The 11,959-nt window shown below is 38.2% G+C and overlaps 1 protein-coding gene across 1 annotated transcript in view; it reads right to left on the bottom strand.

Annotated features, from left to right (window-relative positions):
* PLA2R1 (phospholipase A2 receptor 1) overlaps positions 1-11,959 on the bottom strand; it is a 126,505-nt gene that overhangs the window by 12,302 nt on the left and 102,244 nt on the right. Inside the window, 4 exon segments of the mRNA XM_069577407.1 lie at positions 200-438; positions 3,556-3,700; positions 4,030-4,160; positions 4,848-4,965. Of these exon segments, the coding sequence (XP_069433508.1) occupies positions 200-438; positions 3,556-3,700; positions 4,030-4,160; positions 4,848-4,965 (633 nt within the window).

The following is an 11,959-nucleotide window of genomic DNA, read 5'->3' as shown; positions in this document are numbered from 1 at the left end:
ATTCTCCAGGCAAAAATAATGGAATGGGTTGCCATTTACTTCTCCATTGTTCATAGGGTTGGTCAATAGTTATTGTATAATCCAATTACTCAAATGCTACATTTACTGTTACTTTGTGACTCTGTTTTCCTGTGGTAATGTCAGTGGCTATCTCACTAAAGAGGTAGACATGAAACTTAAGGGATTTTAGGAAACCTACATCTTCAGTGAACAGTCCAATCCAGTGGGCATATCCCACCCGGTTAAGGATAACAGTGAGGAAAGACTGGTGGTACTGGTCTGTAATGCTGGCCAGTTCTGCTCCATGCATCAGGCAGGTTTTTAGTGCTGTATACCAAGTCATATTTGCATTAATTATTTTGTAAGTTCTGTTTCCATATTCTAAGGTATTAGGGATTGGATACATATCAGATGTATTTATACTGTGTCCAGAAGCATCTAGAACAAGAACAGAAACAAAAATTATTTATAGCATCTGGATGAGAATAGGGGAGGCAAAGCTTAGCATGGATCCCAGTACAATGATCCATACTATTGTTAACATCAGAGTTTTTCTTCCCAGAACTGACTACTTCAAACTGAAGACAGTATCTGTAAGTATAGGTGGCGCTAAAGGACAAAAACACTTAGAAAATTTAATGAATGAGTTTTTAAACATATATAAACATATACTGAATCATTTCTCGATTTCCTGTTTTTGATAATCCCTTGTCAAACTGACCACTTTTTGGTGAAACTGATAGTGACCTCATTAGGCAGGTTTAATTCTAAAATATAACACTATTAAACTTTTGAGACTCATAGTTGCTATCCTGTTTAATATTAATATAATTTCTAAAGAGAAGTTAAAAATAAGTGAATAAATGTTTAGAAATACATTACAGTTCTTATAAACCATTATTATTAATGCATCACCCCCTGTCAGAGTCAAGATTTATGAATGAAAAGACTAGGTTTTCCCACACATGGTACTTGGTTCTTTGTGTTCATGAGTGGCTGTGATCAAGTGAAAACCAAGCTCGTGTGTTATACAAAGATGTTTCCTCTTTGATACACACATTTGCCATTTTGTTCTGTCCTATATTCAGGCTAAATTTAGGAATTCTAGAACACAAAGACAGCGTATTTCTGAACTGTCTGGTCTAAAGTAGCTGGGATTTCTCTCTGTATACTGGTTTTATCACATTTGGGGTGAAAAGGAGCATGGGGAGATGTAGATAGACCCAAAGCCCTGGGACTCAATCGCAGACCTGACCCTAAATGGCTTAGAGACCTTGGCCAAATTAGTCAGTCTCTCTAAACTTCAAACTTCTGGTCTGCGAGAGATTACTAAAGCCTTTGTTAGAAGTATGAGGGTAAAATTCAAGGAGATGTTTATGTAGAGCACTTGCTATAGGATGTGGAACTCAGCAGGCACTCAGTAAGTGCTACTTCTTGCTCTCCTCTCCTATTCTTGTCATACTCTCCTAAATAAAAATGGCAGAGTGGGGACTTGACTTCTCCTGACTCCGTTACCTCAGTGTAGCAGTAATACATATTGTAAAACCAAAGTGAAACAAATCTATTCACCAACTAAAATATTTTTTTACCAACTAAATTTTGATGGACCACACTTTCATCATCTGTTTTTCTTTGTAGAAGTTTGTTTACCAGCTGATGTACCAAGTCTAAACATTATTTATATAACACTAATATAACACCAAAGTAGCTATTTAATAACAGTTATTAAAACTAAAGTAACTGAAATTCTTTGTATGTGTGATTTCGTGCCATTTTAATTGACTCTCCCCACTGTCATGCACCTGTATTTTCACATATATGAATTTCTCGCTATGTTATTGATTTCATCATTTCAAAACATAAGTGATTTTGAACACTACAATATGCCATCTGCTTCCCTGAGAAAGCTAGGTCCCCTGGAAACCAAATTCAAAATTGGGGGGTCTTGATTTAGCCCTTGCCTCTCTTTTCATTTAGATATCTTTATTCTTTTGGGCAAATCAAACTCTTTAGGTTCTAAACCCAAGGCAAACACGTATTCATATGACAAATAAAGAAGAGGAGCCAGAATTTGGATAGTCAGAATTTGTAGACCACAAGAACTTAATGTAGTTGAATAGTAATATAATAAAAACAGTAATAAGGAAAACAATAACTGTTTCTTAAACATATGCTAGAACTTGCTAAACACTGTATATATGTAAAGTCCATGAAATAATTATTATTCCATTTTACAGATGCAGAAATGAAGATTCAGAGAAGATGACAAACCTTACTGACAGTTTATTTACAGAGATGGGGTAGGAACCCAGGTGGTATTTGAACTCCACCACCACTGCTCTATACTGTCTCCAAAAATCATATATATTCTTAGTTCCAGAAATATCAAAGAGAGAAAGTGGTGCAGAGAGTACTGAAAAGATCAACATTATTGTTAAATACAATGATTCTATTCCTATAATCAATATGACAATGCTATTCTTAGAATAGAAGAGAATCATTGTATTTAACCAAGAGACCTTGAATACGTTCCTTATTTTTCCTGAGCCTCAAGGTCCTCATCTGTAAAAGGGAGAGGCTTTTACCGACTTCATAGAATTGTTGTGAGGATTTTATGGCATAATACTTATAAAACGAAGGCACAGTTCCAGGTGCATCATAAGTGTGCAAGTAATGATATACTGATATTATTTTATTCCTACAAGGCTCTGCTTTTCTCATAATACTCTTCCTATAACTGATCTGATATCTTCTTTCAGTTCCTAACCACTACTATGCTTAAGTGATAACTGTGAACTAGGAAATAGGGTTTTCCTGAAACTGCTTTTATGAGGATGGTTGATACTTAGTAGCATCAAAGAGTTTGCATGTATGTAACACTAAGAGGTATGATTCACATTCCAAGTAAGCATGTATATCCTCGGCTGCCTGCAGTTCCACACAGCTCTAGACACAGACAATGGCCTTCTAGGGAAGCCTGGGACTGGGTAAAAGCAAGAGATGTGAGCTCTTGTTCATTGTTATTTTTATTGCTCAAGGTCACTTAGAGTGCATCTACACCGCTCACTGTCCCCACTGGCTGCTTGTAGCACTGTAGCTCTGGTATTTCATACCGGAAGTCACTGGGCATTCTGATAATCAGACCTAGAAAAGTGCTGCTTGCCATGTTTAGCCACAGATACCATTTTAGGATTCCTAAAAAGGAATTAGGTAGTGAGTTGGCTTATTTCCTTGACTCTTTTCCAATAATTTTTCAATGTCTTGTTAATAACTGAACAGACCCAATCCTACAGCAAGCAGTAAAACCTTTTAAAATGACCAAAATGAATGCATAAACTTGGTCATCACTCAAGTGGTCTCTGGAGTCCTTAGAACCCCACTAGCGGGCACAGCCCTGAGGTAGTGGAGATTAAATGACCGTATTTGTGTAAAGCTCAAAGAATAAGTGCTGGTGCTATTAGCTATGAAACTATCATTTATACAGTGTGTGAACAAATGTGGAAGAGAAGAGTGGGCCATGGAAATGAAAGGAATAAAAAAGCAAATATTTCTTACCCTGCATTTTTTCACAAACAAACCCATAACCTTCTCTACAGTCTTCAAAATACCATTTTCCAGTGAAATGAAAATTAGGATTACTTGACAGCAAGCCACAGAGAGGAGTGCGTTTTTGAACTTCAGTGGTGTTGTGATTTGGAATCTTCAAAAAAAAATACATGTTTAAAAATATGGTAACATATAACATTATTATAACACTGACATTTTTATTAAGAACATAATTTTAAAAATTCAAACACTATGATTCCTTTATTTGCACTTAATAAACTTGTTCACAAATCACTTTATAACCCACAAAATAAATAAATATTGTGGTGAGTAATTACATCTATGGAATGCATGAAAATTATATGAAATTACATTATTAAAAATATATTGACAACAAACTAATAAAAATAAAACTTCAGTAAATAAGGATCAAATAAGATCTCTTGCTAAAATGACTGATAAAAAATAATTCTTAAAACTTACATTTATTGTATCAAATGGAGACCAATTAGAATATGACACAGGCCTTCCATTTAGCCATTTTTCATAATCATCATTTTGTAACCCTATCCACACATTAGTGGTATGGCCAAAAAGATTCATGGTAATGAAAGCTGAAAAATAAGAATACATTAGCAAATTTAATACACATAAACCATGTGGATAATCATCACATTCTGTTTATAGCTATGATTTTATTGAAATGACAGCAAAACTTAATTACTAATCAATTGTAGGAATTCATTACTTTGTCCTTATTAAGGTAATACAGTCTCTTTCATTTTTATTCAGCTTAAATTGACAGAAATTAGCTGGCTAAACCTGGAATTTCATCATATCATTAACAAAACAATTTTCAATGTTCATTCAATGTCTTCCTAAGCAAAGGAGAGCTAATCGCTTATGCTTAAACTAAAGTATACAATTACTGCCTAAATAGCAAATAAAAGTATGTAGGGATCTAAAAGAATCTGAAAAACTATACCATGCAATTATAATAGACTTTACCTCAGATTATTTTAGCTATTTTGAAATACTGATCATAAGTATGTCTTTATTCTTTCCATTACTCCTGGTGAGACAAAAAGCTCTGAAAAATCAGCAGTTTCTGAGCAATGGAGTGTACTAACTTTTACAGATATCATGATATAAACTATATAGGTCACACTGAAAAGTTAGTGTCACCAGCAACATAATAATTAAAATGTTGGTTTGGAAAGGTTAGTATTTCAGAGAAATGTTTTAATAGACACTTCAGTAAAAACGGCGACTTTTGCCTGATTGAACATTGAGTACGCTACCTTGTTCCACCTCATTTTCAATGGCAACCAGTGTTCCCCCTTCTTCAACACAAAACTCTTGAGCAGATGTCCAGTTCTTCCAGTCACTTGGGCCTTCAGGGATTTTCAGCAAAAGGCACTATAAAAATGTCCCAAAAAGCATTCATTTCCATATTTTTCTAAGTGAATTAAAAGTTTCCTAAACACACTGAGGATCAGCTTTGAAGATTCTTTATGATTTTCTTGGACAGAAGTGACTCTTTTTTTTTTTCCCAGCTACTCCAAAGGTGTGAAAGCAAAACCAAGAGGACCAGCTTTCAGGGTGAGTCAGGCGTTCTGTGCATTTGCATCAGGTGGCCTCAGAGACAGCGATGTGTTTTGTCGTGCACGATGTCAGAACAATGTCTTCTGGTCAGTGAAAACTAGGATTCCTTCTGAAAAGAAGCCAGCCTCACTGCAGAGTTGACAGGGGAGGATTTCATCTAAAAAAAATTTCTTTCGGTGGCAGTTAATATGTTCATTTGATTTTATTTACAAATACACTCTCTCACTTTTCAGTGAGAGAGGAATCCTGGGGACGCAGACCACATCAGGTATTTAAAGTCCCTAAATACTTGGAGTCAGCCATGTGGTCCAAAAGTCAGTGAGGAAGAGTGGGAAAAGAAAAGAATGAGCCAAAGGGAAGAAAAGCAAAAGCAGGACCAAGAAAGCCTAGGAAGGAGAAACCGAAGGGAGGGGCACAACAGCGTCCAGTGGAACTCAAAAAGAAGGCTGTGGGCTCAATTCCATAAAAATAAATGACCCAATCAAAAAATGGGCCAAAGAACTAAATAGACATTTCTCCAAAGAAGACATAGAGATGGCTAACAAACACATGAAAAGATGCTCAACATCACTCATTATTAGAGAAATGCAAATCAAAACCACAATGAGGTACCACTTCACACCAGTCAGAATGGCTGCGATCCAAAAATCTGCAAGCAATAAATGCTGGAGAGGGTGTGGAGAAAAGGGAACCCTCCTACACTGTTGGTGGGAATGCAAACTAGTACAGCCACTATGGAGAACAGTGTGGAGATTCCTTAAAAAATTGCAAATAGAACTACCTTATGACCCAGCAATCCCACTGCTGGGCATACACACCGAGGAAACCAGAATTGAAAGAGACACATGTACCCCAGTGTTCATCGCAGCACTGTTTATAATAGCCAGGACATGGAAACAACCTAGATGTCCATCAGCAGATGAATGGATAAGCAAGCTGTGGTACATATACACAATGGAGTATTACTCAGCCGTTAAAAAGAATTCATTTGAATCAGTTCTGATGAGATGGATGAAACTGGAGCCGATTATACAGAGTGAAGTAAGCCAGAAAGAAAAACACCAATACAGTATACTAACACATATATATGGAATTTAGGAAGATGGCAATGACGACCCTGTACGCAAGACAGCAAAAAAGACACAGATGTGTATAACGGACTTTTGGACTCAGAGGGAGAGGGAGAGGGTGGGATGATTTGGGAGAATGGCATTGAAACATGTATACTATCATGTAAGAATCGAATCGCCAGTCTATGTCTGATGCAGGATACAGCATGCTTGGGGCTGGTGCATGGGGATGACCCAGAGAGATATTATGGGGAGGGAGGTGGGTGGGGGGTTCATGTTTGGGAACGCATGTAAGAATTAAAGATTTTAAAATTTAAAAAAAAAAAAGAAGGCTGTGGGGTTTGGCAGTGAGAGCTGCCTGTTACTCAGGAGAGAATCACGTCTGTGGCATGGCAGGGGCTACTCATTATGGAACAAGAGGTATGGAATGGTAACTGCTAGGCAGAGTAGGCAAGGTGAAGAAAAGCACCTCCTCACTGAACTCTGTGAAGTTTAACCATGATAGTCAAGCTATATGGAATCAGAGGAGAGGAGATAGAAAGGTAGAAGAGAAAGCCTTAGGCAAAGTTCCAGAGAAGTCGGGAAAGACTTTCTGCAAAAAATATTCCGTGTGGATTATTCTCTCATCAGCGAACATAGCCATCCCCGCTCAGTGACGAGTCTGAGCGTGAGATCTGCCACTGAGAAAATCCCAGCTACAACAGTATTCTAGGTTAATGTGGCACCCTGCACTTGAGAGAGCATCCTACCCCATCCTTCTTTAATATCTAAATGTATCAGCCCCTCATCCTTTCCCTACCATCATAAACTCCCTAAAAAGCAGAGACTAAATGTTGCTCCTCTTTGAACATCACAACTAAGAAGGTGGTCTTCAATAAATATTTATGGAACAAGATAAAAGCCAATAGACCCTGAAATGATTGTGAAGTGACATTCTGAAGATTCTAGATTTAATCCAGTGGTTCTCAAACAAGACCATTTTGCTCCTTAGATTATATTTTGATAATGTCTGGAAACATTTTGGATGTCATGGTTCAGATAGGGTTGGGCAGGTGGGGAGCATTGCTATTGACATCTAGTGAGTAGAGACCAAGGATGCTGCTAAACATTCCATAACGTGCTGGTCAGTGTCCTAAACTGAACTGAACTGAAGTCGCTCAGTCGTGTCCGACTCTTTGCGACCCCATAGACTTAGCTTACCAGGCTCCTCTGTCCATGGGATTCTCCAGGCAATAGTACTGTAGTGGATTGCCATTTCCTTCTCCAGGGGATCTTCCCAACCCAAGGCTCGAACCCGGGTCTCCCGCATTGTAGACAGACGCTTTACCATCTGAGCCACCAGGGAAGTCTTATCCAGACCCTAATGTCAATACTGCTCAGGTAATTCTTTTCAGAACTCAGTTCTGAACATGTCGCCCTTTAAACCCTTCAGGGATTTTCCACTGTTCTTAGGACAAAAACCAGAAACCCTGATCTAGCATGAAGTTGAGCTGCCAACCAAGACAGGAAGTACATTTCCACTTTTTCTGATCCTCTTTACCTGTTTGCTTCACAAAGAAATGGAACTGGCTTTAAAGGATTTTAATTTTATAACAACTATCCTTTTATCTATTTCCTTTCATTCTGTCTCTTTCCTCTAATTATGAATTCCAAAGAGTGGCACATACTAATTATTAGGAAGTCTTATCATTTAATGCAAATTCACCTTGTGTTCAGATAGTCACACTAATGAACCATTCATAAATACCAGTGAACCTCAGGTTCATTTAGCTCAATAAATCTCTCCAGAAAACACACACACACATACCCTCCCTCTTCCCACCCAGCCTCACCACTGCCCTGTTTGCTTCAGCCAACTGAGGCTTGACTAGCTTGACTATAGGAGTGTAGCCTCCCATTACCATAACTTCATTGTATCTAAAAATATAACATGTTTACTAACACACTTTGAAATTGTGTCATTAATAATTAAAGCAAAGTAGCAAATGAAGTACAACACCCTTAATTTTAAATTGCTTATTTACTTACTGCTTTCCAAAATGTGATCAAGTTTAATGCGTCTCTGATTATTGATGTGAAGTAAGGATATGACTGAAGTGACTTAGCAGCAGCAGCAGCAGCAGCAGCAAGGATACCTTACTGTATTCCAAACAACTTTTGTATATAAAACTTTTTTTGCTCTCCAAGTCATTTCCAGCTCAAAATGTGAAAATGGAATTCATGATCTTTCTCCCAAATGTGGTCCTTTTTCAGTGTTCTTACTGATGTTGAATAGCATAGTCAGTTATGCTTAACTGCTATAGTTTCAGTTAAGTCTAAAACCTGAGATCATCTGACTCTTTAGTCACCTCCATCACCCCTTCGGTACTACCATCTGGACATCCCATTTCTGAGTCCTTCACCGTCTCCTGTTCCCACTGCCCCACCATGATCTTAGCCCCAGGGACTTACCTCTTGTCTGGACGAGTGCAATTGCCTCCTAACAGCTCTTCCTTTCCGCCCCCTTGCCTTTCTTGGCTCTAGTTTTGGCACTGCAGCCTGAATGCGCATGTGCTCACTCAGCCATGTCACATGCTTTGGGCACTGCGCTTTGGGGTTTCCCACTGCTCTTAGGATAAAACCAGGAACTCAAACACAATAGCACCCTTGCCTGCTTCTTTTGTCTCACTTTCTATATTCTAGTTCTCTATGCTTCTTTTATTTTCTTCAATATATCACATTCCTTCTCATCACAGGTCTTTAGCACATGTTGTTTCCCTTACTTTTGATGCTTCCTGTCCTTCTGACTGCCTCAGTCAGGTCTTCCTGTTATATACTTCTATGGAACTAACTCTCCATCACTTATGCCAAAGTTATAAATTAGAGTTATTTTCCTGATTGATTTACTAATGTTTTGTCCCCTCTAGCCTATAAGCTCTAAGAGAGAAGGGACTGTATTTGTTTTCCCTCACCACTGAGTTGCCAATATGCCACACGGTTAAATGGAATGAATGAAAAAAGTGCTAGAATTTGAATAATTTAAAAAAGGAGAACATTTTCTTTAAAGGAAGAATTATGCTATGCATAAAATGAAACACTGGCTAATCTAAAACTAGGTGGTACAAAACACTGGCTAATCTAAAACTAGATGGTCTTGAATATTCATTGGAAGGACTGATGCTGAAACTGAAACTCCAATACTTTGGCCCCCTGATGTGAAGAACTGACTCATGGGAAAAGACCTTGATGTTCGGAAAGATTGAAGGCAAGAGAAGAGTATGACAGAGGATGAGATGGTTGGATGGCATCACCAACTCATTGGACATGAGTTTGAGTCAGCTCTGTGAGATGGCAATGGACAGGGAAGCCTGGCATGCTGCAGTCCGTGGGGTTGCAAAGAGTCAGACACGACTGAGCGACTGAACTGAACGACTGAACTGAGATGGTACAAAGCAGCCATCACTACTAAATCCAGGTCCTTGAATAAAACATATAAGTAGAAGCACAACAGTTAGTCTGATACACACATACACACAAAGAATGTCTTCCTCTTATACACAGCTCTGCTGTGCCAAATTTCTTACATGACTCACTCTTCCTGGGATTATCCCTGGTCAAGCCTCTTTTACATCATCAAACATGAAGAAAATAAGGTATGAGACATGAGAAAAGCCACAACTTCTGCTGTCTCAGTTTTGAAACTCTTAATGGTAAATAGCATTTTTTTCCTTAAAAATAACCAATAAGAGTTAGTCCTAGGAACTAACAAGCAAGAAGCAAAGTTTAGTGAAACATATTGATGTTTATTTAGAACTCTGAAGTGAGTAATGTCTATCATTGCTGTCTCAATTTTCCTTCTGTAGCTTTTTTGTTATTCAGAACTATCCCCACTGGGCTTTCCACTCCTCTCAACCATCAATTCTCCTCTTTCCAGCTTTTCTAATGATCTTATAAACCCATTTATTCTGAAGTGGAGGTGACAGATGAGGCAACCTCAGAAATATTTCCCATAAAAAACATAAAGGAAAGTGTTAAGGCAAAGGAATAAGACTCTAGTGGTGGGATTTTAGCCATTAATATGCTGAGGAGGGTACTGTGGGTGGGAAGACACACCTGGGGACCCTGAAACCGCATCCTGTAACAAGTCACTTCTCATGAAGCCTGCTGTGACCATATCCTTAGTAATCAAATCCTCTGAATGGTTCCAAGACTCAACTGTACAACTGTTTCATTGCTGGGGAAATTTGGCCGCACATTAGAATAACCGAGGGAGCTTTTCAAAAATGCTAATGCCTGGATCCATGCAGATCAATTAAATCAGGATCTTTAGGATGTCATCTGCTGCTGCTAAGTTGCTTTCAGTCATGTCCAACTCTGTGTGACCCCATAGACGGCAGCCCACCAGGCTCTGCCATCCCTGGGATTCTCCAAGCAAGAACGCTGGAGTGGGTTGCCATTTCCTTCTCCAATGCATGAAAGTGTAAGTGAAGTTGCTCAGTCGTGTCCGACTCTTAGCGACCCCATGGGCTGCAGCCCACCAGGCTCCTCCATCCATGGGATCTTCCAGGCAAGAGTACTGGAGTGGGGTGCCACTGCCTTCTCGGCTGTCACCTGCACCATAATCTTTTCAGAAAGCTTACCTGGTGATTCTAAGTATTCAATCAGAGCTATAAACCACGAATCTAGCTATTAGTTATCAATAAAGATTAAAAATAGCCCCTGAGCTAAACAAGGGTGTTTTAATCCTGCTCCACAGTTAGCCTCAGAAAGCCCTTCTCCCCTCATGATTGTGTTTGTGCTTTACTCATGCACCTTTATATTCTTTCAAAGGAAGCATTCAGTTATTCTTTTTGCCCTAGGTCTGCGGCACCATTACTGTACCTTGCCTGTGTGTGTATATATTCCTCATGTTTACACTCAAGGAAACATGGAATAGAGCTAATCTGTGTAGATAAGAAGTTTAGGAAAAGGACAATGGCCAAAAACTACCATTGTAAGCTTCTAAGAATTATTTCTGCAATGCCAAGTATATGACTTGTTATGATTTGCCTTAAAATATTCTTTATTTATATATGGGAGGGATTATGATTAGTAGCTAGAAGAGTTTTATTCATGCCTTGGGACTGCCCACTCTCTGGATCAAAAATGTGACTCTGAGGCAAGAAAGGCATTCCTTTGTGGTGGTTCCCTTCAGAGCACTCTACTATATACTTGTTTTAATAGTTGTTAAAAAGTTTCAGGTGTAAGAATTAACTAAAAATGGACTAAAACCTAAATGTAAAAGCTAAAACTATAAAGCTTTTAGAAGAAAGCATAAGGTAAATATTTGTGACCTTGGATTTAACAACATATCCCTTAGATATGACACCAACAGTGTGAGCAACAGAAAAAAAAATCAGATAAATTGGATTTCATTAAAATTAAAAACTTGTATACATCAAAGGACATTATCAATAAAGTAAAAAGACAACCTAAAGAATGAGAGAAAATACCTACAAAACATATATCTGATAAGAGTTTTATATCTAGATTATATAAAGATCTCTTACAACTCAACAACAAAAAAAACAACCCAAATAAAAAGTGGGCAAAAGAGTTGAACAGACATTTTTCAAAGACAATATATAAATGGTCAATAAGCACAGGAGAAGATGCCCAACATCATTAGTCATGAGGGAAATGCAAGTCAAAACAATGAGATAACACTAGACTTAGTATTGGCAGTCTATTTCTGCTTTATTGACTATGCCAAAGCCTTT

The sequence above is a fragment of the Ovis canadensis genome, chromosome 2 (genome assembly GCF_042477335.2).
Source record: "Ovis canadensis isolate MfBH-ARS-UI-01 breed Bighorn chromosome 2, ARS-UI_OviCan_v2, whole genome shotgun sequence".
NCBI classification, from domain to species: domain Eukaryota; kingdom Metazoa; phylum Chordata; class Mammalia; order Artiodactyla; family Bovidae; genus Ovis; species Ovis canadensis.
Note: the sequence above shows the minus strand (reverse complement) of the source record. Positions and strands in the feature narration are given on the sequence as shown.